Source organism: Alosa pseudoharengus, unplaced genomic scaffold (genome assembly GCF_046254945.1).
Source record: "Alosa pseudoharengus isolate Yale_2024_CS ecotype anadromous, Long Island Sound unplaced genomic scaffold, YU_APseudo_1.1 YU_APseudo_1.1_scf_6, whole genome shotgun sequence".
Classification (NCBI taxonomy): domain Eukaryota; kingdom Metazoa; phylum Chordata; class Actinopteri; order Clupeiformes; family Clupeidae; genus Alosa; species Alosa pseudoharengus.
The window spans coordinates 13,576,206-13,600,528 of record NW_027468848.1 but is presented as its reverse complement, the minus strand read 5'-3'; the positions used below and the strand labels follow the sequence as shown (position 1 = coordinate 13,600,528).

The following is a 24,323-nucleotide window of genomic DNA, read 5'->3' as shown; positions in this document are numbered from 1 at the left end:
CACAAGGGTGTTAGAAATACTGCACAAGAGGTTAGGCAGGAGTTCATGACACAAACTGCACTTTCCTCCACCGCAGCTGTGACGGAGCCTCTTCATGAGGAAGGTGGAAGGACTTCAGACAGTTTCTAGAGAGTTCTAAAGAGAGGCCCAGCTCATCCTCCGTCTCCCAGCATCACTCCATTCTGAGCTAACGCTCTACATCTCTCCGTCTCTCTCTTCCCTCTCTGCCTTTTACCCCTCTCTCTCTCTCTCTCTCTCTCCTTTATCCTTCAACTCCCATTATCACTCATTATGAGCTAACGCTCTACATTTCTGTATGTGTCTCTCCCCTTTCTCTTGCCTTTCACCCCTCTCACCTCTCTCTCTCTCATCCATCTCCCACTATCACTCGTTCTGAGCTACCGCTCTACATTTCTCTCTATTATGTCTCTCTTCCCTTCCACCCCTCTCTCTCTCTCTCTCTCTCTCTCTCTCTCTCTCTCTCTCTCAATGACCAAAAAGGAAAGAGAAGAGATGGAATGGAGAGATAGAGAAAGCAGGGCGCCTTCCATCAACATTCCGCCGTACGCAGTGTCTCGTGTCTCCTTCTGCGCCGACGCTCTCCGCACTTCCCGACACTTCATCACCACGGGGCTGTTCTGAGCGCGCTCATAAACAATTGAGAACAGGGGGGGGGGGGGGGGGGGCACAGTCATATATCCTATCTGTCTGTCTCGCTTTATTGCCCACATTCTATTCATTTCACTTCCTCATTTATCTTTTCCTTCCCTCCCTCTTTCTCTCTCTTTCGCACACTCTGCATATCTCCCTCTCTCTCTGTCTCCTTCTCTATCTCTCTCTTCCCCTTTCCTGTGCTATCTCTTTCTTCCCCTCTTCATCTCATTCCACTTTCTCCCTGTCTCATTTTATGGCGTTTCTCTACAGAATATCTCCCCCCCTGTAAACGAGAATTAAAACTCTAAATTGCTGTGCTGACTGTAGAGTAGTGTGTAGGGAGACGACAGAAATATCGGTCTGCAGAAATCCATATAAATATGCGCTTGAAATTTTCATAAGGTGACCTTTTGAGGTAGGAGTCTCTTATCTAGGGCTCGTAACAGGTGAGTTACTCTCTCTCTTCATGCCTCATTCTCTCAGTCTTTCTCTTTTTCCATTCTTTCCATCTTTCACACTCTTATTCTGTCTTTCATTATTTCTTTTGTCCTTTGTTAGTGTTAGAGTTCCTTTAATGTCTTCCCATTTAATATTTAAGGGTATAACGTTGGGTATGTAGAATTTCAAAATAGTAGAATGGACAATCTATATTCATGTCAAGCAAGGAGGGGTGACTCATGTTACTCAAAATTCCATCATTCCACACTTCCATTCAAAGATTAAAGCCCACCAGACACGGCCGGCCATGCGGCAGTCAAACGCGAATTCTGTTAATCGTTTTACTACACACACTACTGGCGACGTGATAACCCATCGATTCATTGGAGGTACACTGACCAGACAGCTGTTTTCTATTATGACGTATCAAAATTACGTCATAATAGAAATTAGAGCGGTTAGAGCGATGCGACGGCCGTTGTTCCGCTTGCCGAATGCGTTGCCCCATTCACTTCAATAGATTCTATTTCATTTTGCCGGTTGCCAGTCATAAATCGATGTCGCCTCGTCGAACGTGTGTGTAGGCCTTAAGAGATACGTCAATACGTCAAAGACTAATGCTTATGATGAGGGGCAGCTAAATCCTTTCTTTATATCCCTGGAACCCTGATGAATGATGTTTGTCAAAATGCCGTTTAATAAATAATTCAAACAGACAGGAGTGTTGCATTTGCGCTTCATTAATTTATGATATACTATCCAAAGCAGCAGCTCAGCTTGGGTGTACAGTTTTCCTAGCCTACTGTAGAAATCTAGACGCACCCTAATTTAATTTGCTGCCCGGGTAATCTAGCAACGCTCCGTTGGCTTGCGAATTGGAAAAATTAAGCTTCGATAAGGCCAATCACATCGTGTATAGAGTCGGTAGGCGGGCTTAACATAATGATTGATGGCTGAGTTGCAACGGTTCGGCGTGAATTCCCTGCTACGTGAAAACAAAGAAGATGGATGTTGCTGTTGGCGAACAGCGTGACACGAGTTAAGCTTTTTTTAAGTTGCCAAAAGTTTGAACTAGCCAACTAGCTCCGCTGGTGGGAAAACGCATGAGTGGACGAGTGAGTTGTAGCGCTATCCTATTGTGTGCAGAGGGAATTTGAAAGACAACCGAATATCCCGCCCCTTGGACTGAGCACTGGCAACGGTGAGTCCCCAGACCCTACATTTTAGGCTGGCTCATCAGGCTATCTTGTCAGTCAATAATGGAAGTAAATAAGAAGTGGTTTGTCGTTGCCTATGAAAATGCATGGGACTCAGCGCTGTCCTATTGCGAGCAGTGGGAATTTGAAAGACAACCGATTATTCCGCCCCTCGGACTGAGCACTGCCAACGGTGAGTCCCCAGACCCTACATTTTATTGTGGGTCTGGCTCGTCAGGCTACATTTTTCCCAGTTCTCTCTTCCATTCCCCTCTGGTCTAATTCTACGGTTAGATTGTGCTGGGTTGTGCTGGACTGAAATATGATACACTCGGTGGTGCATTGCAGAGCCAAAAAACCCCAGAGGCTGGCTACACTGTGTTTACTGCTCTTGCGTTGAGGTGTGCCGGGTTGATGTGATGTATAGTGTTGTAAAGGCGCTGCAGTGTGCTGTGTGCTGTGTGTGTGTGCTGTGTGTGTGTGTGTGTATGTGTGCGGTGTGTGCTGTGTGTGCTGTGTGTGCTGTGTGTGTGTGTGCTGTGTGTGTGTGTGTATGTGTGCGGTGTGTGTGTGCTGTGTGTGCTGTGTGTGCTGTGTGTGCTGTGTGTGTGTGTGTATGTGTGCTGTGTGTGTGTGTGTATGTGTGTTGTGTGTGTGTGTGCTGTGTGTGCTGTGTGTGTGTGTGCTGTGTGTGTGTGCTGTGTGTGCTGTGTGTGTGTGCTGTGTGTGTGCTGTGTGTGTGTGTGTGTGCTGTGTGTGTGTGTGCTGTGTGTGCTGTGTGTGTGTGTGTGCTGTGTGTGCTGTGTGTGATGTGTGTGCTGTGTGTGTGTGTGTGTGTGTGTGTGTGTGTGTGTGCTGTGTGTGCTGTGTGTGTGTGTGTGTGTGTGTGCTGTGTGTGTGTGTGTGTGTGTGTGTGCTGTGTGCTGTGTGTGCTGTGTGTGTGCTGTGTGTACTGTGTGTGTGTGCTGTGTGTGTGTGTGTGTGTGTGTGTGTGTGTGTGTGTGTGTGTGCTGTGTGTGCTGTGTGTGTGTGTGTGTGTTGTGTGTGTGTGTGTGTGTGTGTGTGTGTGTGCTGTGTGTGTGTGTGTGTGTGTGTGTGTGTGTGTGTGCGCGTGTGTGTGTGCGTGTGTGTGTGTGTGTGTGTGTGCGTGTGTGTGTGTGTGTGTGCGTGTTGTGTTGTGTGTGCTGTGTTGTGTGTGCTGTGTGTGTGTGTGCCTGCATGTGTGTGTGTGCGCTGTTGGGGAGGACATCCTCTGTTTCACTGTCAAAGCCAGACTGCAGGTGTTACCCACCAAATACAACCTTCCATTATGGTACCCTGCAATCCACCATCCACACTGTATAATGCACTCAGACTCTGACCATCACCTCGAATCAGTTGCCCATATAGTGAATGGCTGCACTATGTACAAAGGACTTTATACTGCACGCCACGACCAAATTGTTGACCTTATTGCTAGCACTGTTAAGGATGTACTTCCAGATAATGTCAACATGTACTAACATTCGCGTATTATGCCAGAATGGTTTAACAGCTCCACTGATTTGTTTTGTAACATCCCTAACACCCCTGATGTTTGTGTGTGTGTGTGTGTGTGTGTGCCTGCATGTGTGTGTGTGTGTGTGTGTGTGTGTGTGTGTGCCTGCATGTGTGTGTGTGTGTGTGTGTGTGTGTGTGTGTGTGTGTGTGTGTGCCTGCATGTGTGTGTGTGTGTGTGTGTGTGTGTGTGTGTGTGTGTTGCGGTCACCTCTCGCTGCAGCACACTCGATGCCGTCGGTCTTCGCGCTGGCCGCTGCCGCTGCTGTGGACACGGCAGCCTCCCACGAACAGCAGGCAACACACTCTCCGCACCAGCCAACCCCGGTACCTTAGAATATAAAACACACAACGCACGCACACACACGACAAAACACTCTTAGTCTGACACTTCTAGGAGGTATGGTGCTAAAGGGAACCACAAAGATGGTGAATGTATGGAGGATATGCCTATGTGTGTATAAGTGTGTGTGTGTGTGTGTGTGTGTGTGTGTGTGAGAAAGAGAAAAAGCACAAGGAGAAAGGGACCTGACAAAAGACTGTATCTGTGAATTAGTCCTTCCAATTCAAATTAAAACTCACTGTAAGTTTACAGTGAAGGACAGATAAAGCAGAGGGCTTATGCAAAAGGGTTCAGATGACCAAAGTCCTCTTCAGTACAATTTGAACAAAACACATTTGGCATTTATCGTTGAGGAACAGAACAGTACAATAATTAGTTTTCTGTGGAAAAGTGAAGGGGACAAAAGACTGAAGGTAATGCATAACTTCCATAAAACACACCAGAGACTGGTGAAGTTGTAAAACCATTAAATAAAACTCAAGCTTTTAATGTCGAGGAGGGAAAGCGTAGCTGGGTAGGCCACGCTTAAGCGCTATATTGACACAAAGCTCTTCATCTTATGGCTGCTCGTACAGTATCTTGGCAAGCTTAGGGCCTTGCCCATGTGATTCATATCCGAGACTTTCTAATGAGACGCAGCACTCCAAGAAACCTCCACAGAAATGCATGGGGTTAGTTCGTAACGCCAATAAGGCAGTTGTCTACCCCAGTGTTTTTCAACCTTTTTTGTGCCACGGCACACTTTTGACACTTAAAATGTCCCACGGCACACTAACATCCTGTGTGAAGAAAAAATAAACATACCATAGCCTAAAACTTCAAATAATACACAGATATGGCTATATTATGGCTTCTATGCAAGACCTGCTCAATAAAACAAGCACCCTCTGTTTCATTTGTAGGTGACTATATCTAATTTATTTGTTGTTATGAACTGGATATGTGATGATTCTGTGAATACTGGATAGTACAGTTGCTTTTCTGGACCAGTGAGTGACATTTGGGTAATTTTCTGCGGCACACCTGATGATCTCTCACGGCACACTAGTGTGCCCTGGCACAGTGGTTGAAAAACAATGGTCTACACATATCCCGCACCTTCCTGTAATGTAAGTAACCCTTACGCATACCCGATAACTGCCCAACGTGTGTTACATTGGTGGCGACAATTTAGAAACCTTACCAACGAGAAATCACTTCAAAATCATACAGTCAAATTATTGCATCGATCAAGTATTTTCCGGCAATAAGTTCTGCTAGGGCGAAGGGATGTAAGAGGACCTCAGATATTTTCTTGTGTGCATTTATGTTAAACGTTCTATGGTATGTCATGGTTTTGGTCATGGCAATGTTATGGTTATTGTTATGTATATTTATGATTGAAATATACTAGTTCTCACCCATGAGATTATGTTTGGTCCATGCATTTGACACATTAGAGGACTTTGAAGTAATTAAAATAAGGACATGTGTTGTGCTCTACTTGGGCCCTCTGAGAAATAAAATGTATTAAAAAATGTTTTCATTGTGTGAATTAGACAAACCCACAGAACCCCGGTCAAACCTATATCAGCTGGTGGCTTCCCAGTATCAGCAAATATTAAATAACAAACAGCATGTAACTCTGTGCACCCATACGCAAAGAAGACCAATTATTAAACTAGATGTACCGCGTAGCGGTACAAAATATGACCGCCGCTCAGTCCTGCACATCCATTCCGCGAAAATAAATCATATTAATGAATTTGTCTCCATCTTCTACTCCATCCCCCACTCTTGAAACTTTTGTGTATGCTTGTTTGGAATGTGTGTTTGCACACATTCCGCTAACAAAGTAGCCTACTGGCGCTGCAAAGGTGAATAGATTTGTTTCTGGGCCAAAAAATCTGTAACATTGTTATAAAACCTTTAAAATCTCTAAACAATCACAAGTAGGGCAGCTCATCATAGTCCATCCATTGCAACTGGACTGATGAAAGGTACACCTGTAGGCTACATTGTATTTGGGAAAAGCAGAAGGTAGCAGCATAATGTATTTATTTATTTATTATTAAACTAAAACAATCCCTGTCAGTTCCATGCAGTTTTCAACAGCTATCAAGAAGAGAGGTCATGTCATGGATTTTTGTGAATGTTTCTTCTTCTACATATGCATAGGTTTAGTCATCTAGTTCAAATTATATTCAGCTTTATTGTCAATGCACAAATTAAATACCAGTAGTCTAAAACAAAATGCCGTTTTACCCAGTGGTGCAAATAACTGACATGTCCAAAAGGGCCTTCATGAAATGCGTTGCGAGACTGTTCATACACATTTTAACGGGCAAAGTTGAAGAGCTACTCTCCGTTATTGTTTGTGCAAATAATATGCTGATTCATGTTCCCTTGCATTTTGCAACCATGAGGTCCATGGTTAAGCTCAATCTTTTGACGCAATCTTTTGATTTTCACCCAGCCTAGTCCATGGTAGGCGCCCGATAGAAATATTGTTTAATTTTGCGATTGAGATATCCACGCACTGGCGCCCCCCCTGCGACGTGTTCGCCCCCCGGTTTTAGAGCTATTCTAAATGCAAAAATGCATAGACATTGCATGACAAAACCGTGACTGTTAACAAACTATAAGCTATATAAGGTAGGCCCTATGCTAGGCCTATTACACAACACAAATTGTCACCAGGCTATGCTGGCGACCCAAATAAAATCTCCGTTGGAACCAATGGCTTACACCTTACAGTATCAAGCTGCCACCTCTTGGCGAAAAGTTAATAGTTTTGCATATCAGTAGTAATACATTTCACGTAGCTGTGAATCACGGAAAGGGCGAATGAAGTGGACACTTCTAAATGGAACCCAACCCACTGTACAGTAACTCAAGGTCTGTGGCTAAAGCAGCCATAATGAAAGCGTTATCATTGTTTGGATACTTCACACACACGTGTTTTTTAATCGCATAGACTACAACTACCAAGCTGGAATCAAAGCACATCGACTCCCCTCTCACACCCTAAACACGCACTTCGAACAAACAAAAAGCGCCTCAGTCTCACGGAATAGCCATAGGCAAAACTGTATCTGACCGGTGTAACGTTGGTATTAAATCATCCATCGCAAAGAATGATTTTTGTAGCACGTGCAACAAATATGTGTAGGTACAGCCCTGCCCTGAATACATCTCAACGTGCGCTCTAAAACATCTGGTTTAAATGGAGATGTAGATCATCACGGGATCATAGACAGGTTATCTTTCAGGTAGCCTAGGCCTATATATTTTCCATTAAAAAACCATCACGTAGCGAACGTGTTGTGGCTAACTCACTTAGCTCCTGTTAGTAGCCTAGGTTATGGTCATAAGCAAATGAGATGACAGTCGAAAGATACAATTAGTGCTGTTATCGATTTGCTTGGTAGCCTATAAACGCATTTATGGTTTTCTACAAATACATCAATAATCAAATTGGCCTCCATCACTCAACCATGCTAACGGTAAAATTATTTTACCTACGTTCTGCTATTGATAGGATTAACGTAGCCTACCTGCAGTAAAAAACAAGCATGTCCGATAAACATTCTCAGATTTATTTCGGCTTCAAGAGGAAATGGGAATTACATTTCATGCAGAAATCATCATACCCTTAGACGTTCTCTGCGGTAAACTACTGTAGCCTACAGTCTTGTCCTTGTAGGAAGCATAGTGTCTTTCTAACCCACTTTAGATTAACTTCCAACAAAATTACGTCTCACTGCAACGATGCGCCATCTAGTGGACAAACGACTACTTATCGCCAATACTGGAAATGCAGCCATGATGATGATGATGAATATTTATTTTGGCTTTCTTTTAATCCTACTGAATTTGTAATTATGTATCAGCCGTTCTAATACCGATAGTATGTGGGTGCCTGTGTGTGTGTGTGCATGTGTATATGTGTGCACCACCATCTACAGGCCAATGAGTGTAGTCACTAAATGTACACATAACTTAATTTTTTAGACCCCCCCATGGATGAAATTCTACGAAACTTGGCATACCCCCATAGAATGTCAGGTTAATCATACACATAAAATTTGGTGCAGTTCTGAACGTCTTTACTGAAGAGAGGGGCGATTAAAGCAGAATGATATTGCATTTTCATTTTTTACCGGGGGGGTGCAAATCACAAATGAGTGATTATGGGCTAAGTTGATGTGGGCCCTTGAGACCAACATACCATAAAAATTTCTTCATCCTCGGTGCCACGGTTCAGGTAGTTATTTAGGAAAAACTGCATTTTTTGGGTTTCGGGGGGCCCAGCGCGGAGGGGGAGTGGCCCCCGGGGACCAAACGAAATTTTTCCGTAAAAGTCTAGTGGGGCTACATACCCACCAAATTTCATGTGCCCCGGTGTTTCGGTGCCCCGGGTATCGTTGACCAAAATTTCAGGAAGTAGATGACGGGAAAAAAAAAAAAAAAAAACTTTGACAATCCCTATATGACCGCTTCGCTAGCTTCGCTAGCGGCGGTCATAATAATCGTATGGAGTGAAAGAGAGAGAGAGAAAGAGAAAGAGAGAGAGAAGAAAACAGCTTAATCCGTTCAAAGATAGTGGAAGCGGAACACGAGGCTGGGCATGAGTTGGTGATCACGCTCTTGCGTCAGCACACATCAAACATTCTCAGCGTCGGCGGAGAACAAGGAAGTGGGGAATTTGAAAAATTCCACTCAGAAGCGCAGAAACAGATATGCCTTCATTCATGTCCGATCACGTGAGTAACGCATCTACGCTGCTCAATGGCTGTGTTTGTCATGTTTGCATCTTCACTTGTTTACCCATAACGTGGCATGCTATTCAAAGCCAAAGCTTGTACCTGGAACTCCAACAACTCAGTAATTCTTAGAAAAAAACATTTTTTTGGTACATACTTCTTAGCTGAACATTTTGGCTCATGCTTTCGAAAACTTGATGTGGACACAAGGCAAAATATTTGGGAAAGAAATGAATATCCAATAAATTTAATGAAAGCTGTTGACAAGTTGTCTGCCGTTTTTTATTTAACTGACTGAGTGCGGAAAGGTCAAACAACTCCTCTGTCTGATTGATAGCACTGATCAATTTCTCAATAGACAGATTGATGGACTGACTACGAGTGTATAAATTCAGCAGGCCAGAGATATAACCACGGCAGTAGTGAATGATAAGAGTAGAATGATGGGTTACCTGTCCTAGTCATTTCAACAACAAAGCTAGCAGATTTGGTATGAAACAGGACGCTGGCATGTTCCCAAATCTGGCACCATGAATACCTTGTGTGAGTCTCATTGATGTTCAGAAGGTTCTGGAAGCCGAGTGAGGGGGTGTTCTGCAACAACTTCTGACCCTGAAAGACAAAGGCTCCTGTGAAACGCACTTCATCAACACACGCACAAGCGCACGCACTCACACACACACACACACACGCAAGCGCACACACACACAGACAAGCAAGCATACACACGCACGCACGCACGCACGCACGCACGCACGCACGCACACATACACCCATACCCATACACAGACATTTTATTTACCATCAGTATTGTTTAAAAAAATTGCACTACTCATGTTCTCTGCAGGGCCAATTTAAACCATACAAAGTCAGTGCAGAGTGCAGTGAAAGGAAATGCTGACGCCCGTCTAAACAAAAGTTGCTCTGATTGGTGTCTCATTTCCAGTGCATCACTACAGCATTGCTCCTCAGTGCGGGCCAAACAGCACAAGTGTGTTATCGGAAATTAGTTTCATTCAAGAACAAATAAGGCTTAATTGCTTGGAGAAAACAGCACTTCTGCAAAGTACTGATGCAATGTTGCACTCAGAGTCCTGAAATCTGTAAGAGGGTGCCCTCAGACACCACCCCCCCCCCCCACCCCTTCCCATCTCCTCTCCTTAATTCTTCTTCTCATTTCCCATGCCTATTTCTGTATTTCAGACACTCACAATATTCATACACACTGCGCACACACAGGCTCTCTGGGGTGCACACACACACACACCCCTTACCAGGCTCTCTGGGGTGCACACACACACACACACACACACACACACACACACACACACACACACACATCCCTTACCAGGCTCTCTGGGGTGCACTTGTGGCAGCACTGACCCACCAGGGGCCGGAACTTCCCCAGGAATGGAGTCACTGTCTTCAGCTTCTTACGGATCTTCACCCCCCATGACAGCTGAAGGAGGACACGCACACACACACACACACACACGCGCGCGCACACGCACGCACGCGCACACAAACACACACACACACGCATGCGCACACAAACACACACACATACACACACACACACACACACAATCCCACATGTTGACATACACACGCACATGTTGACATACACACACACACACACAATCCCACATGTTGACATACAAACACACATGCAGAAACACAAATGCATGAACACAAGGCACATACACACAAGGAAAAAAAGCAGTTAGTCACAGCAGCAATACAATTCAGATGTTCTGACAACTTACAACTACAAAGCTGTCAAATTCACTTTCACTCTCTCACACACACACACACACACACCCTGTTCACATAATGTAGCCATAACTTTGAACATCATATGTAACATGACACATTCCTGCACAAATGCATGCACGCAGTCTACCCCTATTACACTCACAATGCCCTACAAAACACACACACACACCTCCCTTTTTAACCCACGGGAAAAATTGAGCTGACAAAAAAAGGGGGAGAAAAACGACAGGAGCGCCTGCTCATACTGTCCTTTCAGCCAGCCAATTTGAGCTCTGAGAGAATGTGACAGATGAGAGGCTAGAGGAGGAAGAGAGAGAGAGAGAGAGAGAGGGAGAGAGGGGGGGGAGAAAGAGGGAGAGAGGGGGGGAAGGTAGGAAGAGAGAAAGAGGGAGAGAGAGAGGGAGGAAGAGAGAGAGAGGTGGAGAGAGGGAGGGAGAAAGAAAGAGGGAGAGAGAGAAGAAGAGAGAGAGGTGGAGATAGAGAGGGAGGGAGAGAGAAAGAGGGAGAGAGGGGGGAGAGAAAAAGAGGGAGAGAGAGAGAGAAAGAGGAAGAGAGAGAGAGAGGGAGAGAGGAAGGAAGAGAGAGAGGGAGGGGGGGTGAGAGAGAGAGAGGGCGGAGAGAGAGAGAGAGATACAGAGAGGGGAAAGTGAGAGAGGAAAAGGGGGAGAGAAATTGAGTGACAGAGGGAGAGATAGAGTAAGAGATGCTAGGCCTGCTGATGATGGCTCCCATTCTGTTTAGTCCTCAAACAGACACCTCAGGGTGACCCAACACATGATCCATTGCAGCTAGACTCCAGAAAAAAAAAAATACACACTATACGCACGAATGGATACACACACACACACACACACACACACACAAACATGCATACATTTAGAAACATACACATAGCAAACTTAAGACACACACACAGAGTCAGAAAATGACAAAGAGCAGCAGATTCGAGATTTAGATATCTAATGAAATTCCATTTCTATGTCTTCTCAATTTTCTCCTCTTTTTTTGGTGGCAGCTAAACGATGAGGAAAAAAACATTCCTGGCAATTAATGTAACTCACAAGTTATTTTATGCAAGTGCTAACTTCTCTTTTAGCTGGCCTTTTTTCAGAGAATGGTAAGCTATTGGTCATCATTAAGTGTGTGTGTTTACAATTTTGTACTCATTTGATATTCAAATTCATTGGCATTACTATGAAAGACTCACTCCCAGTCTCAAAACTCACATGTATCACCCAGTAGTCAAGCTCAATGCTTGGTTTCTCGGATTAATTCAAAACACATTTAAAAACGTAAAAGTTGAAAAATATATAAAAGCTTCCATCGATCTTCAGAACATTCCATCAAAATGAGCCGGTACGTGTGCACAGTCAGAGAGAGGGAAGGAGGGATTCTTCAATCCTCGCCAGCATCCCCAGTGTTTCCTCTATGTTGATTTGGTAGTGGCGGCCCCCCACGGTCTAATTTTCTTCCCCCACGGTATCAGAAATGGGGCAGACGTACAATAGTCGCAGTTGCCTTTCAAAATTCATTGTGCAGACCTGTTGTAGATTCTCCAAATATACAGCTCAATCACAACTGAAAATAATGCCTCATTGTGTGTGAATAGAGGTAAATACATATAATTGTTTGTGTTGCAGCAAAGTGTCAGTTGTCAGTTCCGTGGGACGGGGGGACGGTGGGGGGTGGTGGTGGTTCGGACAGGCCTGCCCCCACTGCTTAAAAAAATCCTAGAGGAAACACTGATCCCAGATTAAAACAAATGCCTCCACTGAAAAGCACCAGAGCTCCCGAGTTAACTCTCACAAAACTCCAGAGTAAAGACCTGTTTTCATCACCCAGTGGAGGGAAGAGAGAGAGAGAAAAAAGACTCAAGAAGAGTCTTGAGCCAGAAGCGAAACCTGAGCCTGATGAATCCACAAGCTCGTAATTGCCATGTTCATTAAAGGAACACGACAACATTTTGGGAAATTTGCTTATTCACCTTTTCCCCCAGAGTTAGTTAAGATTTTACATTGGTATACATGTTGTAACTATACAAGTCACAACATGTGAATACAGTGTTTCCCACACATTGACTTATTTGTGGCGGCCCACCACAATATCAACATTTACCACCACACAATGATTTTTCTGGTTGTACTAAAGTGTGCTTAAGTCTGGTTAGAATCATAACCACACTGGTTACTGGTTAACCACACTAATTTAAAAACTTTTGCATTCAGGTTAATTCTGCAAAACTACCACCACAAATAGAATTCAATTATGTGGGAAACACTGGAATAGGAAAATGCTGGAGTTGTTTTGTCACTTTTGGGAGCTACAGGCTAGTTGGTTCTGAACACCTCAATGTACTACACAAAGGCAGGCTAACGGTGGGTGCGTCAGACTGAGTTGCACACACAGAGACAAGAAGGGCATGTATCATTTCATCTAACTCTGGGGTAGACGGTGGATAAGCTAATTTCCAAAAATGTTGTCGTGTTCCTTAACAGCTCACTCAATTACTCTCGCGCCACTCCATTGGTGACCTCCGGTATCCTACACAATAAAAACTCTGCAACCCCAAAAAAGTTAACTAATAAACAAGGAATCTTGAATGGAAATTAACAAATGGCATGACAACTCCACCCGCAGCCTGAGTCTGAATTACTGGCTAACTCAATCAGTCGGCACATTCTCTCTCACTGACCTCGTAGTCCCAAAGTAGAGGCCGAACAGACCGAGTGTCACAAGGACTTCAGCTCAGTAGCTGGCACAGAGGGAGGACGCCACATCCATGGCCTCTTGTCTTTTATTCATCACAAAATCACAGCGCATTCAAACTTGTGCTTCCGAAAACTTGGAAGCACAAACAAGTTGGCAGAGTGGAGAAAAAAAATCAGAACATTCAAATTTGAGCTTTTGTTCGCACACTCGGAAACACACAAGTTGGCAGTATAGAGGAACAAAAACAGATTATTTTCACCGACCCCCCCCCCCCCCCCACACACACACACACACACACTTCACTGATACTTTTCAGTGAAGTATCATTTTTCAGTGATGATTTTTCTTTCAATCATCACTCTCTTCCCTCTCACGCTCCTTTTTTCTGCCATAAAAGTACATTTTTGGTGTGTGCAGACGTTACCTCAGTCTGAGTGTACATCTGAAACTTTTATTTTTCTCCTTTGTGCAGGAGAAGGTCACACAACAATCCAACAAGCTCTTTAGAAGAAAGAATATGAGTCATATCAGCCTGGCTTTCAAATCAGGGGATCAGTGATTGAAGAACAATTTCTCCTAAAATAATAAATAGCTACACCAACTGTCAGCATGTGACAGCTTCAAGTGCATCTCACTTTGAAAATATTTCATTTGATTTAGCACCATGATTTATATTTTTTTCCACCCCAAGTCCCAAGGCCTGGCTTGGACAGGTGATTCGAAACCAAACTCAAAACTCTAAACTCTCAAATCAGAATCCATCAATCCATCCAATTTCCATGTAGATGATGTGCACACATGGTGATTGCACTTTGAATGCTGCACTGTTTTCAGAAGCTTTGGCCCAGAGTGCCAGCAATCTAGATCATTGTTCACGATTTTTGTAGAGCCACAGCGTATTCTATATTGTAGCTATGGACACATACTATGGCTCGTTTGAAAGGTGAGTCTTTAAGCTCTCAGTGGGTACAAACCGTTTATTTCTACATGCCTCTGTTCCTAAAAAATCCCAAGCTAAACAGTGGCTAGTTTTCAAAATCCCTGTTTTTTTTTTCTAGAAATGGAGATATAGCGTCTTTTATGAAATATGCGCTGTTTGAGCCTGTCACTCTTCTGACACTTACATTTCTGGGTCAAAGGACTTGTGTAAGATAAATATAGTGGACTCATCCAGCGTTGTCTGGCGAAAACGCACCTGCTGCAATATCTTTTTCTTCAACGATTTCATTTTCCCCTTCAGCATCTGAGAAGTGTTGCCTGTAAAGTTTCCAGGAAGGGACCTAGCGAGACCTGGCAAGACTGCCACATAGTGATAAACCCACGAAAATAAATGGCCTGGTTTTGACCTGACGTGCATGTGTCACTGATTCGACCCAAAGCGGCAACCATCAAAAGCCAAGTTATGATAAAATGTCCAGATTTTATCTTCTTTATCTATCTTTATCATGAGTTTTCGATCGTCATCTATTTCAGTTCTATTCATCATAGATTTCCCAAAATCGCACGTAAGGTGTGTTAGAGTGTCTATTTTCGTAAAAAAAAAAAAAAAAAGCTAAAAATGCAATATTGCGTTTTTGCCACTCCAAGTGTTAAAGGGACACCTGGCAACGTTTTCGTGTTAATTACTCATCTTCGTAAGTCGGTATATGGTTAAATGACTCATTACAGGGCGAATGAAGACTCTCTCGCCCGCCCCTACTGCCTGTAGGAAGAATATCCCGCTTGCAAGTTCAGTGTATCGTACCCGGCGACCGAAGCTGTTTCAGTTTCCATCCTGCATCCACAGCACAGAGGGAGGCTAACGAAACGCTAGCGATTGTTGCAAACGTGTGTATAATGGCAGAGCCGGCGAAGAAGCAGCGAAAACCCTTGACGGAAGATGCAAAGAAAAGGAAAAGAGCTTCAGACCGAGCGAGGGGGAGTTTCGTAGAGAAAAAGCATCAGGCTTGCCTGGTGTCCCTTTAAGATACCGAAACCGTACCATTATTATGGGCCAAAAACCGTGATGCACACAGAGCTGTGGGCACACTGTACCACTGCATCCCTAGCTAGCACGCAGAAATGGACCCCCTGCTGAAGTACAGTAAAGCAAAGTTAAGTAACGTAAATTGACTGGTAATTAGCTGACACTAAGTGACAGACTCGCAAGATTCGAACCTGGGTTAACCGATTGTGAGGCGGTGATGCTACCACTGCTAATTTGCCAGCATAGACATGTTTACAGAGAGAGGGAGAGAAAAAGAGAGAGAGAGGGGGAGGGAGAGAGAGGGAGGGAAAGAGACAGGGAGAGATACAGAGAGGGGAATTTGGATGTTTACACCTCTACCACTATCAGGGGCCTCTGTAACTTTCATTCTCCGTTCCACTCCTACGGTACCTTCAACTTTGAAAACATAAACAAATGCAAACCTTTGCGAACAGTTTTCCCTTACTTTGAGTTTGCCGAGAAAACACTCACGAAGAGTCTAAAAAGGTCGTTCTGCGCAAAAACACAACGGACGATGCGGGACAAAGATTTAATTTTGAAATTGAACAATTTGAAATGTCACACAAAAATCATTCAATAGATAACAGTTCAGAGAAAATGTGTTTGAACAAACGCCTTATTTCTGAGGTTGCTGGGGAAACGAGGGTGTGAGTTCACAATGCTATTACACTTCCTCAGTGCACTATCGGGCTGATCCAAATATCCTGGTCCTCGACTGAACCTCATCCAAGCTATCACCCGCCCACAAGAAAAGAAGGAGAGAAAGGGTGAAAAAAGGTGAAGTTATTTTCCCTGCACTTAATCAGGTGTGTTCTTTCCACTCTTCCAGTGCTCCTCTTCAGAGATATATTGCCAGATGGTAAGACCTCCACACTGCCTAATGGTGGGCAGACAACAGGTCTCAGATGCACACTTTGGAGTGATACCAGTGATACAGCATCCAACCCTGACGATTTTGATAAATTATCACACTAGCATGGACTAAGTGCTTACCAGGCAGCCATAAGGATAACAAATATAAAGCAACACTGGTGGAGACATCCACCTGCCCACAGTTTCCCCAGCTGGTCCCAAACTGACTATAAAAAGTTGACGATGTCATTCTTTTAGGAGAGCAGCAAACTTATTACAACAATGCTAATATACTCAACTGGCCTTATCTGCATAGTTTAGATTGCTGTGAACTATGGCTGTTTTTTTTCTCTCCATTACACATTAGTTTTCACCATTTTTCAATGTTTGCTGGAGCTGAGCTACATAACTTAAAAGTAAATTTAAGTCAAACAGAAAAAATGCTATGTTTTTTTTTTTTTTCATTCACATTTTATCGCACCTGCATTATTTGTGTCTTTTGAGGACTAATGATAAGGAAATCATTTCCTACCTCAAACATCTACAAAGTTATTTTTTACTGGAAAGTTCTCAGACCCACTTAATGCCAGTAAGACTATATGGACATCAAACTAGCAGGAAAATATGCCTGTGTTACTCAGCGATTCCTGGCCCTACATCTGTTTGACAAGCATTGCCATCAAAGTGCTATTATTCGAAACAACCAACTGTTGTTAAAGGCATGCATAATTGAAGCTTTTACATGATTGTTTTGGTAAATATTACCAGTGGTTACAGGTGTTATTGCCCACTTTTTGAGGGATTTGTCAAAGTGAGGATTTTGAAATCAATTCACTTAAAATCTCCAAACATGAAAGAAAGGGTATAAAAAAGGACACCTAGGCTACACATTCAAACGCAAATCATTTTCATACCTCTCACTTTATACAGCGTTTCAAATCTGGTGATCAGCAAGTGTATTAAATGAACCAAAAAACCAAAACATCAAATCAAACACACTATTCATTTTTTGTTTCACCAGTGGTCGTGCCTGAGCGACATAAATTAGGCCACATATCCTACAGCAAACATGAGAAGGTGAGTTTGATAGCAACAGCTGGTCAAGGCATCAGAGAGGCAAAAGGCTTCCCCCCCCCTGTATCGGTTGAAACGCGCCCCATAATTATGTCCCAATGGAGCAGTATCAGACTCATATTCTGACTAGAATTGAGTATGACTACGTCAGGCTAGGTCAAGGCATTAGAGGGGCCAGAGCTGAGAAAGCACTGTGGCCTATCAGGCATAAAAAAAAATGTCTTGGGTTCCGGTTTCCGACCGACCCTGTCAATTTATGTGCGACCCAAATTTATTTTATGAGCTTGGGGAAGAAATAACACTAAATAGTCTAGGCTACATTAAATAAATCCACAAATAAAAGGCGAACTATAATTACATTAATTACCCTTTGCGTTATGTATAGGGATGAGCGTATTCTCTCTGTTACAAAGTAGCCTATGCACAGTTCACGAAGACGATTGTTTTCGTCACTTACCAAGGCACTCGCAATTTTGTCATCGTAGTTTCACTGTGAAATGTCACCTACCGCAACAGTCCCTCGCGCAGAATATTGAGCCAGATGGCACACTTACTTCTGCACCTTCTGCATATGACACCAAAGACTGCCCTAAGTGTTCGTTCCTCTGCAGTTTTGATGACAATAAATAGAAGGCTAACGTTAACGATCTGCTTACTTGCATCTCTCAACCTGGTGTTGCTAACCTACCTAGGCTATGAAAGTAAGTTAATTAAGGCCTACTTGTTTTACTGACATTTGAGTAGGCTATGCAACCCATTGGCAAACGTTTACCTGGATATGTCCTTTTAGCTTATGTCATGTTTATGTCAAGCTTATGTTTGCTAGCTTGTGGGCTTAGTTTGAGTAGTGCTACCAAAATCATAAAAATTAATAACATTGCAAGACATTTACCTCTTCTATGATCCAAGAATGATTTCATTCGAGTTGTTTTTTTTTACATTTATTTTAACTAATGACATAGAAGACATTCCCACTTGCATCCACATATGGTAATGCACTATGCAAAAAGTGATTTACACTCGTAGCTGAACACAGTGAGATGCAAGCCTTCCAATCCACTCAGAAATGTAATTAGGCTACTCTCACGTCCTTAAAGGGGCAGGCAGTCAATTAGACGTACACCACCAATGTAATGACATTAAACAGAAGTGTAGTCAAATAGTTTAAATCAATATGAAATTACTAGATACTTACTTGGATATTAGTAATTATGCAGGCCACAGACTATGAATTATTACAAAGATATGAACTTAATATGAATTACAAAATATATGAATGTATTGAAACATATGACATGATGCCATCTCTTTAGGTGACTGTCTTTTTTGGACAGTTCTACTATAATGCTTTGTGAATTACCTCAGTCAAAGCATTTTCACAAATAAAGTAGGCCTACTTTGATTTTCTGTAATCCTTACTGTTTACCTTTGATTATCCTTTTTAATAAGCATCAAGATTATCAGTGTGATTTTGGTCTTACTAACCTTAATTGCCCTAAATTTAAACTATTTTTGCAATTTTCACTTCCTCCCGCAATTTCTCCACAAGAAACAGCTAAAATCACCGCAACTTCCATCCAGGCATTTTAGGTCGCAACAGTCTCAAAAAACCTCGCGAAATCCTGGTGGGATTGATTTTCTACCTATCCCTTACTGCCACTGGAAAAAAAAAAAATAATAATAATAATAATAATTCCCTACCGACCCATGGCCTCAACTGACAACCAACAGGAACCAAACCTTTTTTTATGCCTCAGGGCCCTCAGGCTATCAGGTAGCAATCAGCCCACGGCTCAAATGGTATCAGTTGCTTTCTCGACCCATAAGCTCCACTTAATGAGCCCATCTAACTGCAATCAAACATATGGAATGGGCAGAGGAGCGGGAGATCCTATCCAGGATAACAGCCCTAGATAGGCTTAGGCCGTACACCAAGGGCTTTGGGAGAGAAAAACAATACGACTTGGATCAGTGTGAATACAGAAAGTCTCTGGGCGTTAGCGGAGAAGCTGATTTTGTTGACCTCTGGCATAGATAAACGGGCACAAGAGAAGGCCTTGGTTCAGGTCACGCTGTCTATCAACGAATCTTTCCACAGCCTCCCTGAAGCGAACTCTGCTATTGGTGTCTGGCCTGTATGGAAACCCGTTTGCGCCACATAAAAAAAAAATTCTGATCTATTATATCTCATTATTGTGAGATACTATGTCATTATTCTGACATAGTATCTCGTTATTGTGAGATACTATCTCACAATAACGAGATAGTATCTCATGAGATACTATCTCACAATAACGAGATAGTATCTCATGAGATACTATCTCACAATAACGAGATACTATGTCAGAATAATGAGATAGTATCTCACAATACGAGATACTATGTCAGAATAACGAGATAGTATCTCACAATAATGAGATATCATAGATCAGATTTAAAAAAAAAAAAAAAAAAAAAAAAAAAATCTGATCTATGATATCTCATTATTGTGAGATACTATCTCGTTATTCTGACATAGTATCTCGTTATTGTGAGATACTATCTCACAATAACGAGATAGTATCTCACAATAATGAGATACTATCTCACAATAACGAGATACTATCTCAGAATAATGAGATACTATCTCACAATAATGAGATACTATGTCAGAATAACGAGATAGTATCTCACAATAATGAGATATCATAGATCAGATTTAAAAAAAAAAAAAAAAAAATCTGATCTATGATATCTCATTATTGTGAGATACTATCTCGTTATTCTGACATAGTATCTCGTATTGTGAGATACTATCTCGTTATTCTGACATAGTATCTCATTATTGTGAGATAGTATCTTGTTATTGTGAGATAGTATCTCATTATTCTGACATACTATCTCACAATAACGAGATACTATCTCACAATAATGAGATACTATCTCACAATAACGAGATACTATCTCAGAATAATGACATAGTATCTCACAATAATGAGATATAATAGATCAGAATTTTTTTTTATGTGGCGCAAACGGGCTTCCATAGGCCTGTCTTTGTGTTGTATAAAATTATGAAAAACTTTGAAAATTACTTTGCATTGCACATTGCATTATTTCATTGTTTTCCATTTTTACAGGTTCCATTCCAAAGTCCTGAAAATTACAATCTCCTGAGATAGTAAAAGAACTTCAGGAAATGTTGCATACCCAGCCATTGATAGTTATGTTTGCATAGGTGCCAACTCTCACGCATTGGCCGTGAGACACACGCATTTGATTAGTTTCACACGCTCACACGCCACACCCCCGATTTCTCACGCTGAAGTGTCAACCCGGTCGGTCAGATGCCTGAAAAATGAGTTTAGCCTATCTATAGATCTACCTGTTGAGCCACGGTTATGCTTTCAGAGACGGTGAGAGGGTTCAAGAGCACCCCCTGTCTGGAATTTTCAAAATGTTCTCTCATTTGCGATGCTACTTCAGAAGCCATCCCAGGCGCATTCCCCCCGCATTTCCCCGGCTTCAGGTATGCTTTGAGTATTATTGAGTATTTTTCACGCTGTGTCAACCTGGTAGGTCAAATACCTGGCAGATGAGGTTCAACTAAACTAAACCTATACATATGATATCACACATCATGTGAACGTGCGGAATCTAAGCTTTCCAATGATATTAGCGCCAAGTTGCTGTGATAAATGGTTCGCGAGAGAATTAACATTGAACCGACGTGCAATTTAGGCTAATCATATTTGCATTTACCCATTACTCTCGGTTTAATATTTCACTAACCCTTCACACAACACGTGGAAACCCCTATTTCACAATAAACAGCAAACCTACCGAATACGAGGATATAAAGCATGCCTCTGTGCAATAAGTGGTTCCTGAGTAATCCGGTTTTGAAATTGCAACACATTTCTACATAGCCTCATTGGGGCGAAATTATAATGTATTCTAATGTAAACTATTTGTCAGTAGGCCTACATACATTTTTGTAAATTGCTCAGCCATAGATTATCCCACTATCATGGTTCTTATATTGTCAGGTTCCAGCCAATCCCATTACAGATAAATTAATATATTTATATTGGCATGCTTCCTAGTGACATTAATACAAAAATATGAAGAAAATAAAATAACGAGACACAAATATTGATATAAAGCCTGACATAAGCCATATGCAAACATTCACATATGGGTACATCCTGAAAAAGGAATAGCATGTAGGCTATAGGCTATGGCCATTACAATGACCAATATATTATCTTAAATAAACTAGCTGAATAACACAGGTGACCACTTCTGCATAATTTCATGGAGTGCTGAAATGTACACACATTTTTGAACATTTCTGAACTGTGAAATGTAGCATATGTTTTTGTGGTTGTGAACTTATTACAATATCACTATAACTATTCCACCTGTGTGTGCATGGTTATAATTCTGAAGTGCAAAATAGCTTAGGCTACAGCACAAATATTTCCATAAAAATAAGCAAGTCTGACCTCTGAATTTATTTTGAAAGTGCACCTGATTGATGCATTTAAAAGTTAAAATATATAAAACATTTCTTAAATTCTTACAAAACACCCACCCACTTTTTAAAATTGTTAGTTTGGACCCCCCCCCCCCCACACACACACACACACACACTTTTGCCGTGCGAAATACCAGTGCTGTTTTCAGCATCTGTTAAATGGGATTCTCCCATTTGCGCGTAAATCGCTCATAAACTTTTTTTTTTTTTTGTTACACGCATTCTCCCATTCCGCTTCGGTCACACACACAGTGACAAGCGCCAAATCCCCCGCAGTGTTGAAGAGATCAGTCATCCCCCTCACTTTTGATAAGGTAAAAAGCCTTAGGTACGCCAAATAAATAATAACCTATAGGTTTACACTAGGCTATGTAAAACTCCCCATTAACAGCATCACGTCACTAACCACAGCTAAGACTGCACAATCTCTATTCACTCTGTTGGATATCTGAAGCCAGTTTGTCTACTTAGATACAGTAAATCCTCAAATTATGGCCGGGGTCTTAAGACAAAGTACAGGCCTTTAGGGGCAGGATTGTATTCGAGACAGCCCTTTATTTCTTATGCGAGTTTTATTTTGAGACATGCGTTTCTTGGAGCGGCATACTGGTAGGCCTTCAAAAGCATGACATTTTCGGTTTAGTTTGATATTTAATTTACTTTTGGACTGTTTGATTATATTGTTAAATGTTGGGACTGATGGGCACTGAAATCTGGGGAGGTATTTGATGATCACTATTACGTTCCATGTAGTTGAAAGAGTGTCGGGATTTCAAACAAACCATCCGCTTTCATGCGTTCATTGAACGTCCGCGGTGCTGTAATGGAAACCTTATTGCGTAGCCAAGCACCAGAATACAGGAAATCACATTAAACAAATTTAAAAAAATCTGGGGGAGTACCCCCAAACCCCCCTTCCACATATGCGACAATTAGTGGGGAGCCCTTAATACATCTGGGCCCAGGGGCCCGAAAGCTCATAATCCATCCATGCCTGGTCCCTACACCTGAGAAACACTGATGTACGTTTTTTTTACTGTACGGTATAATGCTGAATGAGCCAAACAAAAATTTACGCAGCAACATTTTGGTTGGCCCCACCAAATCTCACTCCAAGGTTTTTTGAAAAGTTGGCAGCCCTGTGTTTGGATTACAAAACTATGACTGACACTTCTGAACAGCTGCTCTTTCAGGAACAAATCATTCCCTTGAGAAACATAAGCACACACTCGTGCACGCTCTCTCTCTCTCTCACTCACACACATTCACTTCTTCCATGATACTGCCTGGCAAGTAAGGCTATTATGAATGTGCACTGGCTAAGTACCGTTGGTTTCCTGGAGGCAGGAACAGCAGGAGCGGAGGGTCCGTCTCCTGCACCTATGTCAGCCTCCATAGCTTCGCTTGCTCTTACCATCTCTTCTCAACACAAACCTGGAAATAATATGGAGACAGCCACTTTAATTAATATGTAACGATTTAAGATAAGTAGATTTACAACATAAGCAACTTCAGTTGGTTTAGCAGAAGCCATAGGAAAAGTGGTGGTGGCAAGCTTCAGCCTCAAGTCTACACCTGATACAAGGGTCATAGAGCTGGCAGTAATACCTATTAGACTTACTAGAGTGCAAATATGAAATACTACCTTTCTATGTATATATATGATATGTGTGTGTGTGTGTGTCTTGCAATACCATTTAAAATGTATTCGTCATGCTATGCACGCTTTAGGCTACATACAGTATTCTCCTCATACCATCACATGACATTGGAGGAGGTGAGCAACCTTGGTTATGGTGGCAAGTTGGCAACGTTGAAACAGTGTTCGTTTCTGCTAGGCAGGCATAGATAGGCTAGACTCCGACGAACCAAACTAATCACACACATGTTCCGACAACAATTTGCAGCACTAACAACGTGAGTTGCATGAGAACGGGTGGCGCATGAGAGTTAACTTAGCTAACTAGGTACACCAACCATTTAATCAGACAAGTTAATTTTAACATTTCACATTCCACTATGATCTAGAAATCAACTAGAACATTTAACGCCTGACCACTTTATTTGTTTCCCTCCGAGTGAACATTAACTGCGTAGGCATGCAGACAAGTGTGTTGAGTGAATGTCCCTGCTGAGTTTAGCGCAAATCAATCTACTCAATATTATTTACACAGGTCAACTTACAAACGCCAACTAGCTAGCTAAGCTAACATTAATTAATCTCGTCCACTTCATTGCTAGACATGCTAAAGTTAGTAAAAGCTGATGGTTTTTTTTTATCAAAGTAGTTGCGCAATTGTGTCTGAAACATCCTTATACAACAAAATGTGCATACCTGTCGAAAGAGTGAAATCTAGGCCTAGTCTACTCTGGACAGAAATTTTACTCGACATCAACTGTTTCGGCGACTGATCTTAAATGGCCAACAGATGGCGCTGGCGTTGATAGAACCATGTAGCCCACATGGAATTTGTCTAATTTTAAAAGTGATATG

At 42.2% G+C, this 24,323-nt stretch overlaps 1 protein-coding gene across 1 annotated transcript in view; it reads right to left on the bottom strand.

The window, feature by feature from the left end:
- The window catches only part of gpat2 (glycerol-3-phosphate acyltransferase 2, mitochondrial), an 81,994-nt gene extending 58,769 nt beyond the window's left edge, over positions 1-23,225 (bottom strand). The window contains exons 1-4 of the mRNA XM_076271286.1: positions 23,157-23,225; positions 10,261-10,371; positions 9,451-9,524; positions 4,036-4,155 (exon numbers count right to left, since the gene is read on the bottom strand). Of these exons, the coding sequence (XP_076127401.1) occupies positions 4,036-4,155; positions 9,451-9,524; positions 10,261-10,371; positions 23,157-23,225 (374 nt within the window). The remainder of the gene's footprint in view (positions 1-4,035; positions 4,156-9,450; positions 9,525-10,260; positions 10,372-23,156) is intronic.
- Between the last annotated feature and the right edge of the window lie 1,098 nt (positions 23,226-24,323).